The sequence below is a fragment of the Musa acuminata genome, chromosome BXJ3-7, assembly GCF_036884655.1.
Source record: "Musa acuminata AAA Group cultivar baxijiao chromosome BXJ3-7, Cavendish_Baxijiao_AAA, whole genome shotgun sequence".
NCBI classification, from domain to species: Eukaryota; Viridiplantae; Streptophyta; class Magnoliopsida; order Zingiberales; family Musaceae; genus Musa; species Musa acuminata.
Genome location: NC_088355.1, coordinates 2,842,878 through 2,870,258, shown reverse-complemented (window position 1 = coordinate 2,870,258; position 27,381 = coordinate 2,842,878). Strand labels below are relative to the sequence as shown.

The following is a 27,381-nucleotide window of genomic DNA, read 5'->3' as shown; positions in this document are numbered from 1 at the left end:
TTAGAAGAATTTGGTAGCCTAATATGCTCCAAACTCCATGTCAAAGAAAACACACAGTCTGCAATTCTCTGTCAGCTGAAATAATAATCTTAATTTGTCTTAACAGAATAGTATAAACTAGAAAATTAGATTATATATATGTATGTATGTATGTATGTATATATATAAAGACAGAGAGGTGAAGAATGACTTGTATATGACCACAGAGAATATATATGCTTCACATGACCTGCCACTGGTGGCCGTACGCCGAATGGCAACATGAGATGTTTCGGCGGCTTGCGGTCGGCAAATATTGAGGTGTTGTTTTCATTTGGATTGCCGATCTTTGCTCTGTTTCGCAGGCAAATCTTGCTCTGCTCTCTTTCTCTTGTCTTCTTGGAGAACACTGGATGCCAAGTCTTTCGCCTTAAGCTTCCGTAGCTCATCCAGAACCAGAGGGTGCTAATTTGAGCAGATGTTGACTTGCTGGGAAGGGAAGAAATTGCATTCCGAGGAAAAAGATCGCGTCTTTCACTTTTTTCCTAGCATCCATTGACAGTTTATGCGCCAAAGATTTCAGCTTTGAGGCCCAAACCCTTTTCCTTTGCCCCCACCCCATGTGAGTCCCGAGGAGGAAGGCTCCAAAGGTTTCAGCTTCGAGGACCAAACCCTTTTCTTTTGCCCCCACTGTGAGTCTTCAGGAGGAGGTTCCTTGTCTTTTCTTTTCGTCTGTCTCCTTGCCACCCGATCCACTTCCACTTCCTTCAAAAGGGGGGGCAATCCGTTCGTTCCTTTGGCCCGTGGGTTTTCTCCTTCTATGTCCGCGTGATCGGAGGAGGTTTGTGCCTGAGGAGCACTTGTTCTCTGCAACCATGGTAAGGCGCCATGGATGGCAGCTTCCTGCTCACACCTTCCAGGTACCTCCTCCCCTGTTCCGACAATTCCTTCTTTCCCTTTTGGTTTTGCCCTTTGGATTTGTCGGAAGATGTGGCTTCCGAAGGGTTTAATTGTTTCAAAAAGCCTTCTTGGTTCAAGGTGCATTGATCTTATTTTTAGGTTTTCTTTCTTCTTCTCCTTACACATCGATCGTGCTCTTACACAGTCCAAGTTGGTGTCTTGGATGATTCTTTCTCCCCAGCTTATGAAACCGGGGAGCGTGCGATGTCTGCTCACTTTGATTTTTGTAGCAAATCTATACTGATTTCATGTCTGAGCTTTACTTTCTTTGTCTTTGTTTGAAATTGGGCCGTTTCATTGCTGAGATGCCATTGTTTTTTTTTTTTTTTTTTTTTCTTGTGGAAGCTTGGCATTAGTTTCGTTTAATAGTTCATCAATGTTCTTATTGGAAATTGAGAAACTAACTACATCAATTGATTACTTGATGTCATCAGGCAAGCTCGTAACTTCATCTTTACTAACATGTTAAATTAACGAAAACTTTCAAGCGGACCAGTAAGAATGCTTTAAAAGAGCTCTGGTTACATTGTAGATTACTAAGTCCCTAGATCACACATAGACCTTGCATAACGAAAATCAACCATGATATGGAACATAATTTATTGTTTGTCCACGCAAATGTCTCACTTATAGTTGGGAGATAGTGCCTTGGCAGAAAGGAAATATTGCACATGGTATATGGTTCCATGTTATTAGAGTATTTGAGTGCACTCGTGAGCTAGGACCTTCCAAATCCATATAAACCGACAATTTCTAGCCTGATAAGTTCTTTGTGGGTAAATTTATTTCTTTGGCTTAAATAGTGACAAATTAAATGAATGAGGCTCCTGCCAATGAGAGTCTAGGGAGGGTCAACCTATGTATTTCTCTTCCTTGTCGTTTATAAATGTATGCCTTAAACAGTAGTCGGTCCAGAATGAAAATGTTAAACATTCTTCAGTGGGCCCATCAATATATTCCTATTTTGTAATATCAGGTAGGAAAACTCCCAAAAGAACATTTATCATGGAGTGTTTTGTGAATATATCTTATTGCTATTCTCATGATGGAGTTATAACTTCAAGTGAGATTGTATCATTCTAGGGGAGTTGTTATAACACCTTTTGTCATAATGCATTTATGTATTCCCAGTTTTTTCTATATCACTTTAGTCTAATTGAAATTAGCCTAAATAACTAGCATTAACTAGCAGTTTTAGTTTTTACTCATTTGTGCAACTAGCAAGGTTTTTTCTTTTACCTTCTTTTGCAGGTTGTTGCTATAACAGTGTTCTTCCTCCTGGTTGTTGCATTCTATGCCTTCTTTGCACCGTTTCTTGGTAAACACATCTTTGAATATGTTGCAATTGCCATTTATACTCCTGTGGTGAGTGAGCTCTTCTTATCCCAGGATAACACTAACGCAGCATGTGTTTATCTTGTATAAATGTCAATTCTGACTATGGTCATGTGGATTCTTCATCTCTTATCACTTTGTTTCAGGCAGTTGCAGTTTTTATACTTTATGTGCGTTGTACACGCATTAACCCTGCTGATCCAGGAATCATGTCAAAGTTTGATAACAATTCCAAAAATCAACAAAGTGATCAAACTGGATTGCCAGGTGGGCCTTTATCTTGTGAAGTTGATAATAATGCAACTGAAGCACATTCTTCTCCAGCATCAGCTTCCAGAAGTTCTTTAGATGGTTCTACTAATAGAAAATATTCAGCTGTTGGAGATGTGAATACAAATATCTCAGTAAGTGTAGGAAAGCAAAGTTCATCTTGCTGCAGCTTTGGAGGATTTATGTGTGCATTGTTTATTAAAGAAGATTGCCGGAAACATGAAGAAACTGACCAACAAGCTGGTGGCGAAGATGCTTTATTTTGTACTTTGTGCAATGCTGAGGTATATCTTCTAGATGATATAATGTGGATTATTGCTTTTAAATCATCCAATCCATTCTTTTCTGCTTTGATAAAATAAGTATGATTGGCTTACTTTCATGAAGTGAAATAATATTATATGTTTTACTAGTTGTAACTGTATGATTGTATAAATCATCATATAATAAAGAGTTCAATTGCAAGTTGTAATTTTATGTGAACTTGTTTGAACATGACAATGGCTAAAAAGGATCAAAATGTTGTAGCTCAGATCTGTCTAATTTCTTACACAAGCTCTTATTACCTAATATTTTATTAGTTCATTACTGATGAAATATTAGGACCTGTTATATTTGATCCTTGTAAAACAAGATTTGTAGGGTAGGACATTAGTATGGGTTTTTCTTTGAGTGGCGCAGAGGAGTGTGGAAATGAATGAATATTTGCTTTTCTCAAAATTTGTTTGTTCTCTTGGAACTTTAATTTGCAATATATGCAGAATCCTGACTATTTGAGTCACTTGTGTCGATCTTCTCCATCTACTGAAGTCTGTCCAGGGTAATATCAGACATTATTTAACTGGTGACTCCTTTGGAATTTTAGATATTTTAGACCTCTCCCACTAATTGTCCATTCATGCAAATATATCTTTTTCTTTTTTTTTAATAGCCCACGCATCCATCTTAACATTCTCGTCTCTAAATGATAATATATATATAATTTCATGACTACCAAGTAAGCATTAATAAATATGTAAATTTGATATTTTCAAGCAAGGCACTTAGATTCTCTGAATATATATACATACATACATACATACATACATACATACATATATACATATATACATATACATATATATACATATACATATACATATACATATACATATACATATACATATACATATACATATACATATACATATACATATACATATACATAATATATACATACATATATTATGATTTACTGACTACCAAGCAAACATTAATAAATATGTGAACATATATTCAAGCAACGCACTCAGATTCTCTGAGCATAGATAGATATTGCCATATATATATCTCTATATATATCTATCTATACACCTGACTACCAAGCAAGCATTAATATATATGTGAACTTGAGCAATGCACTTAGATTCTCTGAGCATAGATAGATCTTGCCAAGATTGCTTTGGTAGCACCTTTGTTTACCATATTTTTTACAGCTGTGGCATATTGTACAGCTCATTCATCTTCTTGCCTTTTAGTTCTTTTATTGCTCGTTTATCTGCTGCTCTTTGTTGCATGTTCTCCATCTAGATATCTTGATCCCTGTGAGTGTTGTATTCAGAGTACTTGGTGGACATTAAAAATAGTTCTTGGGTATGTAATATAAGGCTATTGTTTAATCACCATTCAGTGTAATGAAAGGGCTCAAGTTAAGTTCTTAATGAAGCCATGGAATCAGTTGCTCAGCAGTAAGTTCACATTTAATGCAGATAAGGCAATTGCTGAATTGGTCATTCGGTGAAAAAATGATACAATATGCTTATGTTGGACTTTGTCTAGTCATATTTATGTGATACTGTATATGAAAGTTTGACGCTTTGGGCTCACTACAGTAGAACCTATCCTTCATGGTAGATTTGATATTTGAGTTGTGATTTTCTATTGTCAAAGCTTCACTTTTATAATAACTTGGTCATGCATTAGCTAACCTTTAGCAAGTGTTGTTCTTGAATAGTAGGTCAAAAAAAAGTGTTACAATGAATCCATGGATCTTCATATCTTTCTGATTGTGTCTTTTCAACTTAGTATTATTCATAAAGATGACAAAACAGGCTTCTCCCTCCATTGAATAGTATAGGTTTTATTGGATTGGACTTGTTGTGGTTGCTATAATAAAGAAAAAGTAATGGGAGAGCCTTCTGCTCTTCCACTTCTCTCCATATATGGCAAAAACTTAACAGATCATTTCTCACTAATCAGATAAAACAAAATTTTTAGTTCCCTTTCTGATTCTTTTACTTTTTATTGCTTTGGAGGAGCATCATACCTACTGAGGTACGAGGCAAATGTTTGAGTCTTTCTTCTTTCATAAAGTTAATTTTCTGTAGAATGGACTTTAAGAGATATGAATCTTTCACTCACTTTATCCATAGTTAAAATCTTGTGTATACATTGGTAATTTAAGACATAATTGTATTTCATAACTTCACAGTCTTGCCTACATCAGGTTCTTTTGTTGTTTCTTATTTACTACTAGTTTGTTACTTATTAAAATCTCTGCATTTGAATATAATGCTTTAGATTAGAATTACATACTAAATAATAGTGACTAAAACTTGCATCTCTAGCATCTGATTTCCTAAGTAGCCACTAGATGAAAATTAGACAGATTATCCTGGGTTATGAAGCATTACCACTGGTTTCTCTTGTCTGTTTGTGGTTACTATTGTTAAGCATCTAATCATAATGTTGCAGAATGTTCTTTTTTTTTACTTTGTGGTACACAGCCATTTCAGTTTGGACTTCTACTTAACATCATCATATGTTGAATCTTTTTATTTTGCAGGTGCGCAGATATAGTAAACACTGTAGAAGCTGTGATAAATGCGTGGATGGGTTTGATCACCATTGTCGGGTAATTTTGTCTTGAATTATTTTCCTTGTTCTCTGTTGAATACTAAGAATTTTTATAATTTATATTCTCATTTGCTTACAGTGGCTTAATAATTGTGTGGGGAGAAAAAATTATGTCACCTTTATGGCTCTTATGGCCACCAGTCTCATCTGGGTATGTGGAAGATGTTACCATTTTGACTATTAATATTTTGACTTGTGAATCAATATGCATAGAGCTTGTCCAACTATAACATTTTCTCCTTCTTTTTCTTTTTCACTGCCATTTACCAGCTTGCACTGGAATGTGGAGTTGGTATTGCAGTTTTTGTACTTTGCTTTGTCGATAAGAACAGAATGGAGAACGATATGGAGGAAAAGCTCGGAAATGGTTTTTCTCGTGCTCCATTTGCGACTGTTGTGGTAAGTTCAGCAGATCAAAGTTGATATTGTTTTATTGGTATGATTTCTTTTTTCTTATGGACACCTTTTTTCCCTAAAAGATGTCCATAATTTAAGGCCCCCTAGACACAACTGTTGTTTGTTTTGCACATAGTTCACAAAATTGGTATTGGGATCGAAAAATATTAGAAATGATATAATCATAATCTGCATAATTGATTAGATTCAACGAACAAGAATGACATCAATTGAGAAAATAATTTTAAATGTGAATACAAAGAACATAATAGTAATAAATTATTTAAAATTTAATAAATATAATATGGTAAAATGATTCTTTCACACAATATTTAAAATATCGAAGACAAGATTTTTATAAAAGATAAAAATGGTGAAGTTTTAATTGATTAATAATAACTACAATATATTTAATAAAAAATTGTATATATATATATATATATATATATATATCATTAGAAGGACCCAAGAATGTCACTTTGAAGGTAGGTTGGGTACAAATATTCCATTCAACCCAAAAAAAAAAAAAGGTTATGTTGCTCGTTGAAATGTCCAATTTGCTTGCTAAATGGATAATCTTCTCTTTGTGATGGGTAGGTAGGTATTTTGTATTCTTAATTGAAATTGGAAATTCAATAGCAAGATTTTAGTACCTATGTACCCACTCAACTGTTGTAATATTTTCCTCTTTGAATGTCCTTTTTGGTTATTTTTAGTTTAACAAACAAAATGAATTGGTTCTAGAATATGTTTGCTCAGTGAATCCAGCAAGAAGATAACAGCTTTAATCATGGCATATTCTTGCTAAAACTTGGTTTTGTAGGCTGTTTGCACTGCAGTTTCAGTAGTCGCATGTGTACCTTTGGGAGAACTTTTCTTTTTCCACATGATTCTGATTAAAAAGGTTTGTCAAACAAAGCTCAAACCTATCCAGATTCTTTGTGCAACAAATTTTTTACCTTTCCCTCCCTTTACCAGGGAATTACTACCTACGAGTATGTTGTGGCTATGAGAGCGATGAGCGAGGCACCTCCAGCATCTGTTGATGAAGAAGCACCAAACCCTGTCTATTCTCCAACTAATTCTGCAACAACCGGCTTAAGTGGTGGAAGTTCCCTTGGTTTCCAGTACAAAGGTGTATGGTGCACCCCTCCAAGGATATTTGTTGATCAGCAGGTAAGCCTTCATTAGATAGTCATATTCCTGCTATAATTATTAAAAGTTTTGCATGAGTTAGTCATAGAAAATCAATTTGTCAAAGGTTACTTTTCATCGTACTTTGTGACCTATGCCTGCTCGTGTCTATGAATAAACTCCAAAACAGGCTAATGTTTCTCAGCTGTCCATGATCTTGGTTGTTCTTAATCCGTGTATACTTCATTCCTAAATTTCTGCTACAGGATGAGATTATCCCACACTTGGAACCTGGAATGGTACCATCAACTGTAGATCCAGATGCAGCTGGGTATGTGGAAAAGGCTGCCAAGTCCAAAAAGGCTGTTAAGAGAAATCCTTGGAAGCTTGCCAAATTGGACCCTAGTGAGGCCATGAAAGCGGTAGCCAAAGCCAGGGCATCTTCTTCAGTTCTTCGGCCCATGGATGCTCATCATGTGCTTGTTCCTGATCTAAGTTCCAGTGTAAATGCAAGCAGCAGGAGTAGTTTAAGCATAGAGTACAATGCTACTAAAGGATCAAGAGGGGAACTAAAATTATCTCCCCTAGGAAACTCTTATCCGCAAAGTATTGCTAGCAAGGATGATTATGAGACTGGAACACAAAGCACAAGCAGCCTGAGCAGTCCGGCTCATACTCATGAATTGATTGCCCCGAGCTCACTTCTTGTGCAGCATTCGCTTCCTGATCGACCTCCACCATATATTCCAGCAGGACCTCCTCCTGCCACCCAGCTCGCCAACACAATGTTCCAATCTGCCACAGCAATGGCCAGGGAGAATAGAAGGGCTTCTGTTGTTTGGGACCAAGAAGCTGGTCGGTATGTCTCGGTACCAGCAACTGCTAGAACTGAGAATAGTGCAGAAGCCCCAGTTAAGGCTTTTTGGATTCCCTTGCCTATTTCTTCTGCGGAAACTGGTGCTTATGGGAGGAAGGCTTCTCAACCTAATGTTTCTACATCAGTGACGCCTCCTCTACAGCAACAAGAGAGTTTAACCTACACTGGGCAGTCTATTTTCTTTGGCGGGCCTCTTCTAAATGCCCCTCTTAAAGATACCAAGAGAAGCGATGGCAGCACCGTAACAAGACCACCGGAATCTGAGAGCACACCAAGTACGAGTCGCGACACAAGGGAAAGGGCACAAGCAGTGGACTCATTCCCAGTGTTTGCTCCCGGAACTTTCCAGAGAAACCTTCCATCTAACCCCAGGTGATCCCTTCTCCTCGTCTGTGGCTTCATCGTCGTTGGAACTTCCAAGTAGCTACGTCGAAATGCTCTCTGGGATTCTGAGGTAATAATGCATCAGCGTGCCATCCTAGAAGCTAATCCACCTGACAACAGAGCGATGACATAACTTGTTCGAGAGCGTGAAACTTATCGAGGGTGATCGCCTGATCCTCATGTTTGTCGTAACTTCGTCGGTATCGGTGTTCATTGGTGCTTTTTCTTGTCATCAGACACTTTCTCTAGGTAGTCACCAGTTGTAAATTTCTCTGAAAACAATGCTGTTCTGATGTACACATTTTTCTCTTCAATTCTCAATTAATAAGTTTATTCCCTGATTCAATTTGGATAGACATGCAAGCATCTACTTCTTAATGTTCAGAAGAAGGAACATTAAACTTTGGAGTGTGGCTGAACTTGATTGCTTAAACTGTGGTGGCAATTAAGGAAATGAAAAGCTCAAACTACAATGATACTGTAGCAATTCAATTCATAACTGATAAAAATTAAGAAAAAACTATTGTATTTTAGTTGAGAAAAATATATGGTCAGGAATGATGCGGAAGATGTTCTATGACAATACTAAGCTAAATATTGCAGAGCAAATTTCTTTTCTGGAAAAAATCTTCTTGTTAATAAAATTCTGATATGATGGGGAATAAAATTTCTCTGTTTTCTCTGCCATCAATTCGTAGGGGGAAAAAACAAAAATCAAAATAAAATATGCAACATAGCATTAATAGAAAAGAACTTTAAATCAAAATTATATATATATATATATAACAAATAAAAAATAAAATTAAGGATATATACGTCTATTTATTTATAAAAGAATAACATTAGGAATCATCGACTTCTTCTTATGAGACTATAAATAACAAAAAGAGTTGCAAAAGAGTAATCTTCAATCTAAAGGGTAGTATAGACATTTCCCCTACACGAATTGGGTGATCCGATCCAAGCCTTCGTTAGAGCGAGGAAGCGTTCTTGCTCGCTGCCATGGCCTCCACCGCAGCTTTGACAACATCCTCTCTTCTTCGGTACTCTCTCTCGCTCTCTCCCTCTCTCTCGTTCTTCTTCTTTCTCTCACATCGATGTTGGCAGGCGTTCTCGTGCGCTACGAGGCCATGTGTTCCCAAAACCCCTACCAAATCCATCATCCATCAACCTCGCCCGGCCTTCGCCCGCCCTTCTTCGCCTTCGCAGGTTCGAGATCTCTTGCAATCTTTCCTTTCATTTCTCATTGCCGGATTTGGCTGTATGCTACTCAAAAGTGCAATCTTGGCTCACATTTACGTGTTGTGCGATGACGATCGAGAAATTCTCTGGTGCCTGTGAAATTTATTACCCTTTTTGTTTGGTACAACGAGTCAGGTTTATGTGCCGTAATGCTGCCTCGGGCAATGAAGAGGCTGCTGCCAAAGCAGCTGCCGAGATTGCGGATACTGGAGCTCCAACCATGTATAAGATGGATACTGTTCCTTGCTGGATAAAAATTACATCTTGCAGAGGCTTGATGTCCTACTCTTTTTACATAGTTGACTGATTTAACAATAGATAATTAATGTATCTATCTTTCTTTTTTCTTGTTTAGATTTGATAAGATAATAGCAAAGGAGATTCCGTCCACAATTGTTTACGAAGATGACAAGGTATTGGCGTTTCGAGATGTTAACCCTCAAGCTCCAGTTCACATTCTGGTGATTCCAAAGATAAGGGATGGATTGACCCAACTTGGAAAGGTGCCTTTGATCGCCCGTCCTGATTTTTATTCTGTTAATTTATAAGATAAAAAAAGTAATGCTCTTGACCTATTACAAACATTTACTGAATTGCTACTTGCCAGGACAACAGTATACAAAATTTTCCCACTTATGCATATATTTCGTTTATCGCTTATGTTAAGCATATAAGAAAATGGAGAACTCTTGATGTTTCTTAAAAGCCTTTATACTCTATCTTGGCAACAGAAGTTTTCTGAAGATGGTCTACTATGAGATCCGGAAAAACAGTGCTTAATTTGAGATACTGGCGGAAGAAGTGAACACGAACTTACTTCTGTGGTACCAGAAACAGTAAAATGCTTTCTTAGTCGGCTATATAAATACTCTATTATTGCTTAATATGTTCTAATAGTAAATTCTGCAGTTAGAAAAAACAATATTAGTACTCACATAGACAGATGAAACGGAAAACAAAATAAACCGAGCGCCTCTGATTTAGTTAACCATTGCCTTGGTTTAGATCTTTACTAATGAAAATTTAGAGACCTCAATCCGAATTTTTCCATACACTTTGCTGTAATAACAGCTGTAAGAAGTCATAAGAGCTCATTGAGATGATCTAGATACAAGAATACGGGAGCAACTTAACTAGAAGGTTTGGAATAAATCTCTGATAAAGCTACTGTCAAACTAGATGATTGATTTCAAGACAGCATGAACAGGGAATAGCTATAATCAATAATCTTTTGAGAGGTTTTCCAATGAATCCTGTAAACAAATCTGTTGCTTCATTTCTCATGCAAGGAACAAATATCCTGCTTCAATGGTTTTTGGTAACATGTCATCCCATCTTCTTTGTTAAACCCCTAAGATCATTGTGAATTACTTGTTTCCACAATTATTTATGAGAATAGAATACTAATACACTGGGACATTAACCTCCTGATATATTTTTTATAACTGGGAGCTTGGCATTCTGCATCTACAACTCCTTTATCCACACAGTATAGTTTCCTGCACCATTAAATTGCGGATGACAAAATCATAATACTGTACCGTTGAATTTTAGCCCATGTTGTGTTGTTATTCTCTAAGTTTATAAATTAGCATGTTGTTCAATATATTATTTGTTATGACTCTCTTATAGGCTCTTGAATTTTGTGCATAACTTAAAGATAGAAAAAACTATTTTCCTTGACTTGTCAATTTTTTTATGTCAGTTTTTGCAGTTCAAGTTTGTTTAGAAACATATTTCTATGCTCATCTGATACTTTTCTTTGAGCTAGGTTTTTTGACTTGTTATGAAATCATAAATGCCTTCCTTAGTCGCTGGCCCACATACTGCACCTACGAGGCATAACAATTTCAAATTTTTGTGTCTGTCTGCCAATTTCATTTATCAGACAGTATTTGACACATGTTTGAAAGTTCAACATATTACGACTATTGTACCGTACACGTTTAACATATCACACATAGGTTGGATACTTAAATCATATACATAAAGCTTTAGCATCTGCAGGGTGCGTAACAATTTCAAATGTTTGTGTCTGCAATGATGTTTATCAGACAGTCTTCAGCACATGTTTGAAAGTTCAAACATATTACGACTATTGTACCATACACATTTAATATATCGCATGTAGCTTGGACACTTGCATCATATACATAAAGCTTTAGCATATATGGGGAATTGGCGATATGTAGGTAATTGATAACTTTTAAGTTACCACTTGCTGAATTTGTTAGTTACACAAATGGTAGTGATGCTTCTTTTGAGTTTTATACAGTATGATCGATCAGAGATTGCTACAATGTAAGAAGTATAAAGTTACAATAATTACTGTGTCCATGCTGTATTATATTGTATTTTATAAGATTTATTGCTTCAAATGAAGGTAAAAAGGTGTATATTACTAGCCAATCAATGACCACTTTTTTGAGTTTACATGTGCCACAATTAACTAAAATTATTACTTTCTAGTTTCTACATCAAAGCAATTGGGTTCTCATTGTGAGATGCTTGGTGCCATGCTACTCTTGATTGTTAGAAGGTTAAAGGGCATACACTTGCAGACATCAGACCATGAAACATCTAACTGAACAAGGACTAGACAGATAATCTGCATTTAATAAATTAACATAGGTGTACATCATCATGTTGCCTTTCATTTTATCGGTCACCACTTCTTTAGAAATTAGTAACAACCTGACTGACTGCTTACTCTAACTGCTTGACCTATTTCTTTACCTTTTATTTTGTTGAACAGTTTTGATACTTAGGTATATAAAAGCAATGAATCACATTGAAGGATGGATAGCAATTTCTTGTATCATGTGTCGAGTATATGTTGTCGAACTAATTTATTACAAGATTGATTTTTTATTCTCTGAGGTGCTGAAGCAGAATTTTTTAAACATGTGATTGTCTTTTTAAATTTTTATCTATGTATTGTCTCGATAAGCTTCTATCCCGGCTGCATGTTTAAACATGTTCACGAACTTGTTCAGGCTGAACCAAGGCATGCTGAGGTATTAGGTCATCTTCTATTTGCTGCAAAACTAGTGGCTGAGAAGGAAGGTATAGTAGATGGTTTCCGTGTTGTTATCAACAACGGTCCTGAAGCATGTAAGTCTCTCCAATCTTTCTTTACAGATTGTTGATATCTATGGCTTGTCCGCAGCATCATTATATGTCATTCTGCTTTCAGGTCAATCAGTCTATCATCTACATTTGCATGTACTTGGTGGAAGGCAGTTGAAATGGCCTCCTCGATAACTCCACTGCTGCTATAGATGCTTCCTTGCTCATTATCTTCTTCTAAACTTGTCTTCCGATTTTATGTTCTTTTATGGTTGGTATCATGAGATATCAGTATGTTATTGCTAAAGCCATGCTCTGTTCAGTCCATTGGCTGGAGACTATCAAAATGTTAATACCCATAATAAGTTGTTCTTCATGTTTACTTAGTGAACCTTTGCAAAATGATCTACAGAGATGCGAAACTGTTTGCCGTGGTGGAAGTGTATGCTTGCCTTTTCTAGTTTGCTCTCCATAGAATTGTTGAATGGATGATGCCTTCTCTCTTAGTTGTTGAAACATGTCTCCATGCAGAGCTTAGGAAATGGATATTGTTCTTGCCAATACTGTCAGAAGCTATCTATGTTGTCGTCAATACGGGATCTGGAAAAGGATCAAAATACCTAGTCTTACCTCCACAAAGCAATCTATGTTTAAATGGATCCAACTCAAATTTGATTTGAGTTCGTGAACAAGAGGAGAAACTGTCTGTAGTGTCATTACAGTGTGCATATATCTCATGGATTACTGGATTAAACTGTCATATATCAAACACATTCCTTGCCTCCTTGTGCATTGATCTAATTACAGTAGTAACTTGCTCGATCTGCTCGTCCGTGGTACAAGATGCGAGCAGCACTTTGGCGGTCCCTCCATCGGGATAGCAGCCCGCATCAATCATCTCTTCGAAGATCTCCAAGCATCTCTTGTACTGCTTCTTCCGCGCATATGCGCTCATCTTCGAAGTCCATGTCACCACATCAGCTTTCAGTCCCCTGCTCGCGAGGGACCGAAAGAGCTCGTCCATTCTGCTGAGGAATCCCGCCCGACCGTAGATGTTGATCAAGATGTTGTAGGTGCTGATGTCCCCTTCTAACCGACTGTTCTCCATTGCGGTCAGCACTTCTTCCATCTTCTCAAAGCGACCGACCCTGCCATAGGCATTCAGCATGGAGTTCAGCGCGAAGGTGTCGGGCTTGAGACCAGATTTGTGCATCTGGTTCATGATGAACTCGCATTTGGGGATGTTTCCTGCCTTTGAGTAGGCTGAAAGGAGCAGCATGTGAGACTTCATGGTTGGTGTCATGCCTTGTTGCTTCAGTTCTTCAAACACAGCCTCGGCTTCTGCAGAAAAGTTGTGACAAGTATAAAATTTCCGTCACCACCAATCCATCTAAAAGCTTAAAAGCCTATAGATGCATAGTAAATTCGTTTAGTTCTTCGAAGTAACAAAGTAAGTTGATTATTTTCCATTACTTCAATGCATCAAGGAATGTTGGAGCGCAGAGTGATAACAATGACCAAGAAGCTTGCTGATTGCAGATGTATATTAGAATTAGGAAATGAAACAAATGATTATTGATGAACAAAATTAGTTCCCAATTGCAGCTACTATCCAGCATGGAGACCACAAGTAAATTATTCTATATATGTAATTGTGTAAGCATAATCTATGTTGTTAGACACCACAACAAAATAAAGGAAGAACTCATAACATATGCCACTATCAAGAAAAATGCTCTTACCCTCATGAAGACCAGCTCTTCCAAATGCATCAACCATAATGTTGTATGAAGCTGTGTCTGGTTCACATCCCATGTGTTGCATCAGAGTGAAGATCTCATAGGAACCAAATGGAAAACCTGCACGGCTTTTGTTTCGGAAACTCATAGGCTCACTGACTGCATGATCATTGACTCTAATTACAGAGGATCATCTTAAGATCATCAATTTTACCTGTATGCTTCCATGAGGGCATTATATGCATAAACATCAGGCTCATGTCCAGCTTCTTGTAGCTCCTCAAATATTTCTTCTGCCTTCTCACAAAGTCCATCTCTTGCAAATGCATTGACCAAAGCAGTATATGTACATATATTTGGCTTGCACTTCTCAGTTTTCATTTCATCAAAAACCTTTAAGGCGGTAGCTGATTGATTAGCCTGCCATTGCAAGAATAAATCCATCAAAAATATACGAGAAAGGGATGGATTTGCATGCAACGGATAAACAAATTGACGCACCGAAACATTACCTTCCCATACAGGTTAATCATCATTGTATATGTGTCTGTAGATGGCCGGCACTGATCACTCTTCATCCTCCGAAAGATCTCCACAGCCTTTACAGTGTTCCTTCCCTTTAACAACCCATCCATGTATGCATTATATACAACCGCACCTGACCAAAATTGATGCTCTTTCTGCATAAACTCGTGACTTCATAGCTTTCAGAAGATCTTTACAGAACAAATACAAATTGAGCAATACGTAAATACCTCCGAAAACTATCTAGAGCAACCAAGTGTTATAATTCAGTGCCAAAAGGATATCATCGAAGAAGGGATGTACCCGGAGGAGTGCCATTCTTTCGCATCTCAGTAAGGACAGCCTCACACTTCTCAAGCAATCCACATGTGCAGTAAGCCCTCAAGAGAAGAGCATAAGTATCCTCAGTTGGGATGCAGTGAGCTTCAAGAAGCTGCAAGTAAACTGACTCTGCCTTCTTGTGTTGCAACTTCTGGCCATATGCATCTATAAGCAAGTTGTAGCACAGTACATCAGGATGGAAGGAACTCTTGTACAGTATCCACTCACAGACCTAGATATGACAATTCCAACAAGTTAAACCTTCAGACATGAACAGAAAAGAAAGCAAATATGTAAAGACCTTTGTGATGTGTGATCAAAAGAACAAGAATTTAGATATATTCGGCATATATTAAATACACAGGACATTGTTTCTGACTAACAAAAGAACTACTCGTGTACATGGGCTAATTGATTCAAAATTGGAATCCAATCCAGCAGCCCTTCCGGGACTACGAATTTTTGATCCAGAGTATACATCAGAATATGTACCAGGAGCTGACACACTGTCCTTGAAAGTAGAATGTCAATTAAACGGTGACCAGGTGACCAACCAAATCAGAAAAAATACTGAATAACTATGAAAAAGTAAGGAGGAGGTTTGGATAACATGAACAAATATGTATCTAACGCATCATTAAGTCACAGGTGAAATGAGTGAAAACAAGAGTTTCAATAACAAAATGGAAGATGATCCTTACGGAGATAATAGGATCCCAATGTTTGTTGAGACGAAGCTGAACAGATATACTAATAAGATCATCCCACAAATTATGAGTAGGAGGGAGAGTGTCAAGTGAAGCCCAAATTTTGGCAGCATCGGATTCCCTCTGTACAAACTTTAGAATCTGCTGAGCCATGGGACTCAGGACAGGGAAAACTCCATCTACAAATCCAGATCCATATTTCCATCCCCGTCCCCTTAGCGAACCACCTAATAAGAAAAAAGATTAATGCAGTGCAAATTGTTAAGAAAAAGTTTGTGATGTGAACTTAAACTAAGCTTGTCAAGAACACAATGAAATCAAATTTAACTATTACTAAAAAGGCATATGAATACCTTCTTCAGCATGGAAACCAAATATAAATTTATGTACATGTGAGAAGTTTTATCCAAAAGTCCAGTGAAATTTTATTGGCTATTCCAAGTAGCTTCTATCGATCAGGTTAAACTGCTGTGACTTCGAAAGTTATCATGTACCAATTAATTTGATGCCACTGCATTGGGCAATTCACCAACTTCTTGCCCCAAAATAATATCAGAAGTAGGTGTTTCTGAGGTACATTAAACTAGAAAACTATATAGTTGTACAAACGAAAGGAGCTTTGTGGTATGCAAGGTTGCAAAATTAAGATATAACAGTTTTACAGTGATTGTTCTCTCGGTTGCAGAAAATATATTGTCATACCCTTTTTCCTGGACAACTTTTTGGGATTAGAGATTCTCCATTTCCCACGTTTGTCAAGAAAAATATTCTGTTTTCTCTCTTCCCCAAGAGTGATGCTGGGATCCTTGCCTCTTTGTCTTAAAGTCCTTTCAGAGCCACTTATGCTGAATCTTGATCTTGGAAATGGACCATACAAGACAGCCTCAATGGTAAACCTACAAGAAAGGGTACCAAGAAAACAAATCATAATTAAACAAGCAGACTGACTCCAAATACTTTGGTAGTCCATGAAATAAGCTTTCTAGTGGATAACCCATTTCCATAATAGGGCATTACAGAAAGTTGGTAAACTAGATATCAACAATTTGAAGATCTTAGACTTAAGAAACCATATTACCAATATCATATCTTCTGTTAACTAGATATAAGATACCATGATTTCTGAACCAGTATGCAGCACCAGGCCACAGGGCCATGATCCTATACTGCAGCACAGAGAGCTAATGTTCTCTGTTTTCTAGCCCGAATTCTGCTTCCCACAGTCTCAACTAAAGAATTACAAATCTTTACAAGAAGACAAAAGACAAATGTTCCTGCTTTCTATGTTCGAAAGAGCATAAAATCTAAAGCAAAAAGGGTCCGGTTCTCATTTGCAAGGCCCAAGCAAATCATCAACAAGGGTTCTTCAACCTCTTAATCATGTCTTGACCCCCCATAATTTCAGAGCTAAGGGATCGATCACCTTACAGCTATTATTAAGGTAGCCGTTCCCAACGCAAGCTGATGGCTTATTTACCCAATAAAAGAGGGGAAAATAGCCCTTTTTGTATTGTTTTCACGACAAAGATTCCACCTCGAGAACACATTCCGCGCAGACAGATCGTGCATGATACTAAACATAAACTAATCCCAAAATGCTCGACAGACTCGTCGTAAGAGCTTCATCAGAAGAAAACCGCAGTGTCGCCGGCCACACAGTGACCATCAGTGGAAGCAACATCAACAATGAAAGAAAAGATTAAAGCGCAAAAAGGCGACATTTTTCTCACCCGCTCCGCTTCAGGCGCGCGATACGCGTAATCCAACTTCAAAGCGAGCAAAAGAATGTGAAGAATCATGGAGGAGAAGCGACTTACATGGATGATGCGAGCTTGTGAAGGGAGCCAAAGAAGCAAGAATCAATTGCACGTTCCCATATCTATATGTGGGAAGGTGATACCGAGGAGGGAGAGAGAGAGAGAGAGAGAGAGAGCGAGCGAGCGAGAGAGCGTGTGATAAGAGACGAACGATCGAGAATGTCTCCAACAATATCTGAATGCGGAAGCATTCTCGTTTCTTTTGTTCGTTTGTGCTTCGTAAGGCTTCCTTTTTTTCTGTTCTTTTTCTTTGTTTAATTAATCACAAAAATGTCAAAAAAAAATCTGAATATTATTCTTCCAAATCCCAAATAAAAAGGTCAACTTTTTCCAAAGATATATATATATATATATATATATATATATATATATATATATATATATATATATCTTACATTTTATGATTACATTTTACATATATATATATATATATATATATATATATATATATATATATATATATATGCTCTATACATGTTACATTTTACATCAAAATGATTAAGATCAAAAGCACTGTGATTGGTTGATGCAGTGGGAACATAGTAGTAGCCCAGTAAGAACACACAGGAAGGAAGAATTAGCTCACGACAGGTGAAGTAATCTGGAGTTGACCATCTTTGAAGATTTTGTTAATCAAGCAGAAGAAAGAAGAAGGAAGACTTCTTCTTTTCATTCAACATTTCAGTTCCTAGTCATCATCAATTCAATAGGATGATCCTGAAAACTCTTTTTATCACCTGTCAGAGCCATTGAATGTGCTTTGCCTCTTGGTGATCATCCTCTACAGTATGTGTTCTTGTGTCAGATGCTTATCACAAGAACCATTGAATTTGCATCTAGAAACGCACAGGTTGGTGTCAGCGTGATGCTCACTGTAATCTCTGTATCTTGCTTGCCAAGATCCTGCAGGTTGGTACCCGAAGCTGATGAACGCTGCAGTAATGATGGTAAGCAAGACCAGACCAGTATCGATTAGAAGGAAGAGGATGAAGGAGGAAGGAAGGAAAAGAGAAGACGGGCAGCAGCCATCCGATGGCAGATTGATGGATGGGTGGGTGGGAGACGACGAAGATAAGGTGGAGATGTGCAGCCAATGGCAACATATTACGACTGTCCGAATCATTTAGGCTATGGTGATGGAAACCAAACCAAACCAAACCGCAACAATCAGTGATGAGTGAGTAGAAAAACGAAGACGCTTTTGTTTCTGAGATGAAACACCAACATCTTTTGGTAGCGAAAGGAGTCTGTGGGTTGCAGTGGCTTTGTGAGGCAAGGAGGGGCAAACCACATGCTTGCTTAGGGCTAATTGGTGGTGTTATCAAGACCTGTTGCACCAACTCCTACCACACACATGTCCCTTCATGCTCTTTGCCAACATGTATCCAAGGAGAAGAACACGACATTCTTGAGACATCATGATGCTGACATTTCATTCAGGCCTGAATTTTTAGCTGAATTCATGTGTCCTCACCATCCTTCTTCCTAATATTCTGAAACTTGTTCTGGTTGGTGTTATAGAGTTCTGTTTTCTTGTTCATCCGACCCTTCTGCAAGATTGATCTCATGTTCCCAATGAGAAGCTTAAAACATGGATGAGAAACTGAGATCTATTGGTCTTCTTCTATATTTTTGTTCTCTTTCTTCCTTCGCTTAACACACATAATTCCAAGTTAAGTGTGATCGAGTATCATCATAACTAAGTCACGGTGAATTGCCAATGTAGCAAAAGAAATCAGAGCTTTCTTTTGAGCAATAGAATGATGTTCTTCTGAGTTGGCTTATTGTTGTGGATGTGGAGGAAGCTCCTCAGTTCATCTGGTAGGGATGGGGTTGATGAGCAGGATGTCCTTGCAGTATGTTGTTCTCTAGGTTTTGTGGTTTCCTATTTACTATCCATAACTAGAAAAAAAGGTGCAGAATAAATCCACCTGTGTGATTTCAGCAGGGAAACCATGGCATTGTGGAAGGAACTGAAGCAGCAAACAAAGGCACATGGATTGTTTTTCTTTTGAGAAACACATGAATTGCTAGCATTATGAGGAACAGTAGAACTGCCACAGTTGATGCAGCAATGTCTGCCAATGGAATATAAGCATTAATATTTTCTTGCAGAATGCTGCTGCATATGCAGCATACACAACAAACAGCAGATCTTTGTGTATCCAGGAAAAAGGTTGTTGTCTCATGCTTTAATTATGTATGTGTCTGCTTCATTTTCATCTGCATTGTCTAATCTTTCTTCAGATGAACCATTTTGTATTGGATTAATTATCCATTTCCTTCATTTAAAGATTGCTGCAAAAATATAAGAACACATTAGTTTCACAAACCAGTCCAACTCACTCCTAATCGCCTCGATCCTTACCTCACCTGACTCAAACTAGACTCAAAACTGAAACTGGCTGCATTGGGAGAACAATATTTTTCCGCGTTTCTTCGAAATATTTAGACACCATGATACACAAGGATTTGGTTCACTATCAGGACCTTCAATTTGTCTTTTCTTCCTGGAGAATGCTAGGAGAGATTACTCACTGATCCAAGTCCTTGGAACTCCCCAAGAGAAAAGAAACAAGGATCAGGAGTGTGTCTTACAGATTGTTATGCTGATACATTGAGAAGCCAGGGTCAGCAGGGAGGTCAACCATGTCAAATCTTTTGGGTACCAAAAGTTTATGATCTTATTGAGAAGACAATGGGGTTAGAAGGCCAGCTAGGATAACAGTCACAATTTTGGACTATTAGGCAAGACATTCTGAATTAATCTTCTGCTTGTTCTTCAGGTTCAGAAGCTGAACACAAAAACAATTGGCAAGAAAACTGTGTATGATTACTGAAGTGAGTAGTAATTCACTTACTCCCTTTATGCTGCTCCAACCACTGTGTGATAGTGCTGATGGTCATGGAGTCCAATAGCATTTTAGTTTGCTGACAACAATGAAAGTAGCTTCTCTCACCACCAAATTGGATCTGTAAGATTGTTTAGTATAATTTACATGTATGCAGAGACTCATCTGCATTCTAACAATGAGTAAAACTTGTGTGATCTACTAAAACATGAATGTTCACTTGATACTACTCAAATACCTTACCTTTAGGTCTTATGTATCATTATTATATCGTCCCCCTGGATAAAATTGTAATGAATTCACAGCTACATATATGTGGTGTCAAAATCTGATGGGGGCAGACTGATGGATATGGTGATGATAGTGTCTGACTAGAATTCTGAAACACCAGTGATGAGATTTCAACAATATGGAATGGTGTTATTTTTTATACATGTCATTACATTCTGTCATATGTGGGCATGAGTGGACACCACCAAAATTTACCTGTGTACTAATATGCCTTCTGTCTCATCCTTTTCTATTCTCTAAACCATGGAACAGAGCACAGAGTTTTCATCCAACCCCTATAGTCTGTCTGTATCAGAGATGTGATTTGGTGGATCTGTTGCTAATGTGTATACATGCATGAATCTTGACTGTATATTAACTTCAATTATGATTCATTGCTGACAGAGAATGGTGAGGATGGAAAAATCAACAGCTTGATATGTATGTATGTAAAAAGAAATCAAAAGAAGAAAAAGATTGAGAATACTTTTGCAGATAGTTTGTACCTTTTGTGAGCTTTCTCTGCAAATTATGAGCAAGCATTCAGCCTGTCATGAAGAGAACCAGAAAGTGAAACCTTCTGTTGGTGAGTGAGTGATTGAAACTGCCAGATGATCTGATGGAGTCCAACCAACCGGTCATCTTTCTCTTTCTTCCTCACTCTCTCATGGTGGAATGGAAGCTAATCTAATATCTACTGGATTTCATCCCATCACCATGATCAGGCTGAGTAATCTTCCTACAGCTAATGCTTATGGGAGCTCTAAAGTCTAAACCATGAAACAACAACTCTGGACCAGATCATGCTGGCAGCTTCAACCTCTCACACCAACAAAGAGAATTATAAGGCAAGAATTAGGGGGAGAAGAGGGTGTGAGAACCAAAAATGAGAAGATTGATGAGGGGAAAAAGAGAAGTGTGGGCTTTGACATGCCACCACCACAGGGTGGTAGAGGTAGGAAGCAGATGAGAGAGTCTGCTCCATCGCAAGCCATGCATGGTGGTTGCAGCCCAGAGGACTCTTCTATATCCTCATACAAATGCACCTCGTCACCAAGAATCCCCCTCTTCTTGCAATATATTACTTCAGTGTATCTATCTATCGGTGGCCTTTCGGTCCCTTCCTACAGCTAGTGACAGTGACTCTGGTCTCTCTACAAAACAACGATATCGACAGACACTCCTCTTATATTCAATCCGACATAGTTTTACGCTGGTCGTCACTGATCTAACGCGATCCTGCGTTACCCGAACTCGAGACAAAAACTCAATAACACAGACAAAAGTTCTTCCCTCGAGATGATACAACTACAACATCATAACAAAAACTTGTTTTAGAAATTACAGCAATAGTAGCCATTTGCTGATGGAATGGTTTTGTTGGTTTCATCAGCAGCAGCAACTACAGAACAACATCGACGGGGAGGACATCATGCAAAACAAAGTTACGTGAGCAAAGATGTGAGGACCTCTTTGGCTGTCTTGAGTACATCTCTCATTTGATGTAAGCAAATTGTCCTTGTTTGGCTTGTGTAATGCTCACTTCATTAAATGCTTGCAGTAAAAGAGAAACGAAACTAGTTCTTCCTTCTCCCCCCTACGCAGGCAAACATCGAATGATTACAACATGAGGACCTCACGATCGAAGATGATCATGAAGGCTTTGTATACTGGCTGGACAGAAGCAACAGTAGTAGAGCAGCAAATATGGTATATTGTACTAGTTTGTGCTCTTGTCGTGCTTGTTATTGATCTATGGATGCAAACCCTCTTGAAACATACTCTGTTCAGCTTGTCATCTATCTTGAGCAGCTCCTATGGACAACAGTCCTCTGTGCATGTCCAATGTCCAAAAAGAAAGATTTCTTCTAACAGGAACCCCCTAAAGACATTGAGATAACAATGTCAGTGACAGCATCTAAGCTCCAAATGCCAATTAGCTTAGTGTCTTGTGCATGGATTAATGTAGGCTTGTCTTTTCCCAAGGGTGGTTCCAGTGTCATGCAGATGACAGCCATTAGAGACATGGGCAAAGCCCTCAAAAGAGGGACCACATGCCTCTGCATATGATCAATAGAGAGAGAGAGGCACATGGCTGCCCTTTGTACTGTAGCCAAATGAATCCTTCCTATGGCTGAGTTTTGTGGACAAGGACTTGGGGACTTCACCTCTTCCAACCCCTTTGCTAACCTAAGGCTTATAGGATATGTTGTGTTCCACCATGTTTGAGGTTTTGTTGGATTTGGAGTGGTGAGAGAGGTCATTGGATTCTCATCCTTGTTATCTCTAGCTGGGTAGTTCTGGCAAAGCTTACTTCATTAAGGCCAATGTTTGACCATGTGATGCTCATATTTCAAAGTCCCCTTGCATGATATTTGTCATAGTTTCATTTCTGTATATCACATCATATGCTGGAAAATAAAATTTGACATTTAGTTTCATTGATCTGATCACTAAAAGGTAATTTATCAATGCAGAAACTTTGTAACCTGGTCACATAATTGCATTACAATGGGCATTTTGTGGCTTGACAAGAGTCTCATTTTGTACTATCTTCACAGTAATATAAATATATGTCTAACTATTACAGTATGTGCTTCAATGGCAAGATCTGTGCTGAGAGGCAAAAATCCTTCTGGTGCCATGATACATGGTGAGTGCTATCCAATTTCAAGCATGCAGGTAATGCTTCTGTTCCTGCTAAGATATTGAACACCACAGCAAGTGAAAGAATGACAAGAGAGTAGCTATCTGAACAATTCAGAATTTGCATTCTCTGAGGCTACATCTTGAAACAGAACATATTGAGCAAGAGAAACAAAAAGAAAATATTCATCCAGAATTCAAGCCATTTGCACAAACTGCAGATTTAGGTCTGGTATACATCAAGTGCTGGTTCATGACCTTGTTACATGATTAAGTTTAAAAATGAATCCAATTCCAAATTTACAACCCTTCATAGCACATAAAGCAAGAGAAGAAAGAAATGAAAAAAAGAAAAGAATCTTCATTCATGAACCAACATATCTGCACAGACTGCAGATTTTTAAGATGTGGTACCTAGCAAGGCCTGTTCATGTTTCCCTACAGCTAACAACATGTCAAACAACAAACTTTACCTTCATACAAGCATCGATATCAATTGGGTAGGACAATTATCTCAATAATTCTCGTAGCTTCACCGAAGCAAAAATCTCATTCAAGTATATTTAGAGTATCCTATATGAATTTATTATTTGGCATTGAAAAAATGTCAACCATTTTTTTTAATCCATTATTTGATGTGTAATCATCCAACTTCAATTAGCCTAAAAGCTAATTAATCATGAAGAAACAAAGCATGCCTGAGCAGTTACGGCACACTGTTTCATGCAAAACTTGTTAATATCATCATCAAAAGCTATGGATACATTAAAACAATTTTAGATTGGATTGCCTGATGAATGATCAAGCTGATTTAAAATTAAAAAAAGACTAGAAGCTTGTGTATAGTATGAGCAACTTGCAATCTACTTAGGTATAACTACAGGAACAAAGATTTGATACACCTAAGCCATCAGAATCCTTCCAACAGCATAATTCCATATTGTACTGAAGACGAATGGAAAAGCACACACAAGTAATCGAATCAATATGGAGTGAATCTGTCCATATTTGCACTCAAAACCTCAGAATCTGAATTTAAAATGAACTTGAGAAATCAAGAAACATTAGAAAAAGCCTAATTCAGAAATATTTTGGTAACTTTAATAAAAAAAAAGAAAACTTGGCCCAAGTTTATACAGATCTTCAGCATCAATTTCTGATGTACTGCAGTCAAGTATAACAGCAATAAGGTTAACCTGATACCAAGATGTAAACATTTGTTGACCGACCAGTAAGCTTTTGAAGGATGTCAATATACAACAAAAGTAAATTCAGACTCGATTGAACAAGCAGTTGTGCTGAATGAGTGCAAGAATATGCTATCCCAATTCCACAATCTGTTATCAATTTGCAAGACAATTGGACTCCTCAAAACTCCTATAGCATGCTCAATCTTCTTAGGTTGCCACAGTACTAGTCCTCTGACTCTATTGGTTCTCTATATAGAAGCTTCCTGAAAACCATAAGCATGTGATTAGAAAAACTAAATAAAACAAACAGATGGCTTGAATTACATATGGTGTAATATACCTTTGAGGCAAAAGCTTCTCATCAGATAAAACCTTATCTAATCTTTCTTCGAAAGGCGTCGCATGCCAACTAACTCGCTGATCCTAATAATGAGAACAGAATTTATTTTAAACCTTCGTAACAACGAAGCACTTGTTGTAAAACAAAACTAAAGAATAAGTACCTCCTTATACTTGGTTGTTGAATTTGGAATTCCATTACCATTCCAATGCCCGTGGGAATTAGAACAGGCATCGTCGTCAGTCCAATGTGCAGCAACAGTTCCAATTATAGGCCTCTCAGCATCAAAATTCATCACAGGACAAGACTGTTCATTAGAAATGAAGGCAGTAACATCAAAATTCCTATTTTTAAGAGGCTTAGGCTTCAGCCACCGAGATAAGCTTGAGATTATGAGCTCTGGAGTATCTGGTTCAACGTCTACTCGATCTCTGCCACTTGAAATTAGTGTCAAGTCAGGTGGCATTATCTTGTCAACAGATTTCTCTGTAAAGATTCTGTCTCCATCTTGATTTTTCTTTCCACAGGAAGATAGCAACCATGAATTGATAAACTGTGAATCCTGACGAGCTGGAGTCAGGAAAACCTTGTTTCTTCTCTCTACACTATCTGTTCTGGAACTCAACTGCTGCTCAAAGGAATCATCCGACTGAACATGCTGGCAAGAGCCTCGTCTCAGTGCATCCCACTGAGGTAAATTCTCCACAGGCTTCAAAACAGGATATACATATTGTGTGCGGATCCTGGTGTGCTTTCCGGTTCTAAGACTATCCAGATTCACTGGATAAACTGTTCCAGGGGTCTGCATTTCATTGGTTAAATTCAGTGGAGTAGGATAAGGTGAATCACTAGAATCAACCGTTTGAGGCTTGCTATCACCACGAGAAGGAGAAATATCCAAATTAACAAGATCCGGCGCAGGATCTACTTGAGATAGATGCTTATTCACATCAAATTGCAGAACCTTCCTTACTGTCTGTTGTTCCTCTAAGATAGAGCTACATAACATTCAAAAGTATAATCATCAGCGCTAAAGGTTAAAATTAAATAAATAATAGAACTTGTAGATATTTAAACCTATAAGGGAAGAAAAATTTTTACCCTTCAAATTCATTTTCTGACAGTCCAAAACTATTGTCCAGTTTCTCCACGCTGTCCGCTCTTGGATCACTCTGTTCGTCCAAATTATCATCCATTCCATATAATCCAGGAAGTCGCAAGGGGAAATTAAGAGACGAGTCATCCTTAGATGCCTGAGAAAATATTTTGTTTGGCGTTCTCAGTATTTCTTCAGGAATTTTTGATAGTGCACCACAATTCTTTAGAAATTTAGCCTGGCAATAATTCATCAAAAAATATAGTGTCATTCTTCAGTTAACTTGAAAAACTAAATGATTGTTGTATAAACCAAAGCAATATGAATATGATATTTAGCCAATTATCAAGCAAAACAAGTTAAGACCCAAATGCATATGATAGGGTTAACATAACATAACAAGTTAAAGGCTCAAATGCAAGGAAACCCAGGGCTTTGTAACATTATCCTCAATAATAAATCCGACATGAAGGCCATGAAATACATTTCTTAATAAGAAAGAGTACAAGTAGAGTAGTTGGTTTACATGAATTATACGTAAAAGTAATCATAATATTGTAATCAATTAATAAATTCAACTATCCAAAGCATGCACGAGGCGTTCATATCAGTACGTGATTGAACTAAACTAGCAAAATTGATGCCTAGTGACATGGTAAACAAGACTTGCTGCTTCATCCACACATGCAATCCATGATGGCAATATCAGTATAAAGTGAGCAGATTCGATGCAACAAATCCTATTCAAGAACAGACGGGATCGCAGTTGCACACCTGAATCTCAAGATCCTTCTGAAAGCTACTTTCTTCAATATTCTCCACGACACACGAATATGCTTCTTGCTCTGACCGAGAAAGTTCAGGATTTGTTAGAGAAGTTAAAGTCGAGATTCAAGCCAGAAACCATTCAAAATAACTATCTTTCCTTTCAAGGATCAGACATTTACCTCGAAACAAGGAATCAGACGCAAGCTCCTTTGTTGATACCAAAGAAACCTAATAGATCACATAATAACACCCCATAAATACCAGTGAAAGACACATGATTCGAACAAACAAAGAACGGACAAGCATCTCATACCCTGTCCTCGGAGGAGATCGAATTGGCGCATGAATCGGTCTTCCTCCGAGCATCATCTTTGATCCGAAAGCAACCGAAGAAGCAACTCATCAGCACGGATTCGAAGAACCCCAGGACCTGTTCGACCACGCGGAACTTGGAGCGCTTCATGGGGTGGAGCAATCGAGGGAGATGACGGGAGACTCGTCGGAAACCCTGCGCGATCAGAGTTCGCAATCGCCTTCTTTCTTCTCGTCCGTCGTCGAGGGCTTTCGTT

The 27,381-nt window shown here is 37.9% G+C and overlaps 4 protein-coding genes and 1 long non-coding RNA gene across 6 annotated transcripts; 2 read left to right on the top strand and 3 right to left on the bottom strand.

Annotated features, from left to right (window-relative positions):
- The first annotated feature begins 213 nt into the window (after positions 1 to 213).
- LOC135643593 (probable protein S-acyltransferase 19) lies at positions 214 to 8,576 on the top strand. Its single transcript, XM_065160731.1, has 9 exons — positions 214 to 899; positions 2,191 to 2,304; positions 2,421 to 2,828; positions 5,369 to 5,437; positions 5,519 to 5,590; positions 5,710 to 5,838; positions 6,659 to 6,739; positions 6,814 to 7,011; positions 7,236 to 8,576. The coding sequence occupies exons 1-9, from the start codon at positions 855 to 857 to the stop codon at positions 8,220 to 8,222; spliced, it is 2,103 nt and encodes a 700-aa protein (XP_065016803.1). The 5' UTR covers positions 214 to 854; the 3' UTR covers positions 8,223 to 8,576.
- A 553-nt stretch (positions 8,577 to 9,129) lies between these two features.
- Positions 9,130 to 12,927, top strand: LOC135643588 (14 kDa zinc-binding protein-like). Its single transcript, XM_065160725.1, has 6 exons — positions 9,130 to 9,273; positions 9,338 to 9,439; positions 9,608 to 9,694; positions 9,828 to 9,975; positions 12,469 to 12,586; positions 12,669 to 12,927. The coding sequence occupies exons 1-6, from the start codon at positions 9,233 to 9,235 to the stop codon at positions 12,734 to 12,736; spliced, it is 564 nt and encodes a 187-aa protein (XP_065016797.1). The 5' UTR covers positions 9,130 to 9,232; the 3' UTR covers positions 12,737 to 12,927.
- Positions 12,928 to 13,186: 259 nt separating this feature from the next.
- LOC103991113 (pentatricopeptide repeat-containing protein At2g35130) lies at positions 13,187 to 17,811 on the bottom strand. 2 transcript variants are annotated; one of them, XM_065160722.1, is made up of 8 exons: positions 17,651 to 17,811; positions 16,536 to 16,729; positions 15,828 to 16,060; positions 15,109 to 15,358; positions 14,793 to 14,938; positions 14,495 to 14,700; positions 14,284 to 14,408; positions 13,187 to 13,882 (listed from the first exon to the last, which is right to left on the bottom strand). In XM_065160722.1, coding segments are annotated over exons 1-8 (1,740 nt in total). In that variant the 5' UTR covers positions 17,653 to 17,811; the 3' UTR covers positions 13,187 to 13,298. The 2 variants fall into 2 exon arrangements, with proteins under 2 accessions (XP_065016794.1, XP_065016795.1); XM_065160723.1 differs by having other exon boundaries at positions 17,564 to 17,773.
- Positions 17,812 to 19,624: 1,813 nt separating this feature from the next.
- On the bottom strand, positions 19,625 to 21,803 carry LOC135642277 (uncharacterized). The gene is made up of 2 exons (XR_010497921.1): positions 21,279 to 21,803; positions 19,625 to 20,623 (listed from the first exon to the last, which is right to left on the bottom strand). It is a non-coding gene; the product is annotated as an uncharacterized LOC135642277 (long non-coding RNA).
- Positions 21,804 to 24,507: 2,704 nt separating this feature from the next.
- Positions 24,508 to 27,381, bottom strand: LOC135642432 (protein JASON-like). The gene is made up of 7 exons (XM_065158576.1): positions 27,126 to 27,381; positions 26,992 to 27,040; positions 26,819 to 26,889; positions 26,050 to 26,282; positions 25,112 to 25,946; positions 24,949 to 25,031; positions 24,508 to 24,871 (listed from the first exon to the last, which is right to left on the bottom strand). The coding sequence occupies exons 1-7, from the start codon at positions 27,273 to 27,275 to the stop codon at positions 24,832 to 24,834; spliced, it is 1,461 nt and encodes a 486-aa protein (XP_065014648.1). The 5' UTR covers positions 27,276 to 27,381; the 3' UTR covers positions 24,508 to 24,831.

Excerpts from the sequence above, each read along its gene's own strand:
- LOC135643588 (XM_065160725.1), top strand. The coding sequence starts at position 9,233 with ATGGCCTCCACCGCAGCTTTGACAACATCCTCTCTTCTTCG. Across the intron at positions 9,695-9,827 it reads GATACTGGAGCTCCAACCAT|ATTTGATAAGATAATAGCAA; the intron begins GTATAAGATGGA and ends TTTCTTGTTTAG. Across the intron at positions 12,587-12,668 it reads CAACAACGGTCCTGAAGCAT|GTCAATCAGTCTATCATCTA; the intron begins GTAAGTCTCTCC and ends TTCTGCTTTCAG.
- LOC135642432 (XM_065158576.1), bottom strand. The coding sequence starts at position 27,275 with ATGAAGCGCTCCAAGTTCCGCGTGGTCGAACAGGTCCTGGGGTTCTTC. Across the intron at positions 26,283-26,818 it reads AGAAGGATCTTGAGATTCAG|GCTAAATTTCTAAAGAATTG; the intron begins GTGTGCAACTGC and ends AATTATTGCCAG. Across the intron at positions 25,032-25,111 it reads CAACAACCAAGTATAAGGAG|GATCAGCGAGTTAGTTGGCA; the intron begins GTACTTATTCTT and ends TCTCATTATTAG.
- LOC103991113 (XM_065160722.1), bottom strand. Across the intron at positions 16,061-16,535 it reads AAAGTTGTCCAGGAAAAAGG|GTGGTTCGCTAAGGGGACGG; the intron begins GTATGACAATAT and ends TTTTCTTATTAG. Across the intron at positions 15,359-15,827 it reads ATTGGGATCCTATTATCTCC|GTCTGTGAGTGGATACTGTA; the intron begins GTAAGGATCATC and ends TGTCATATCTAG.
- LOC135643593 (XM_065160731.1), top strand. The coding sequence starts at position 855 with ATGGTAAGGCGCCATGGATGGCAGCTTCCTGCTCACACCTTCCAG. Across the intron at positions 5,591-5,709 it reads TGGCCACCAGTCTCATCTGG|CTTGCACTGGAATGTGGAGT; the intron begins GTATGTGGAAGA and ends GCCATTTACCAG. Across the intron at positions 6,740-6,813 it reads ACATGATTCTGATTAAAAAG|GGAATTACTACCTACGAGTA; the intron begins GTTTGTCAAACA and ends TCCCTTTACCAG.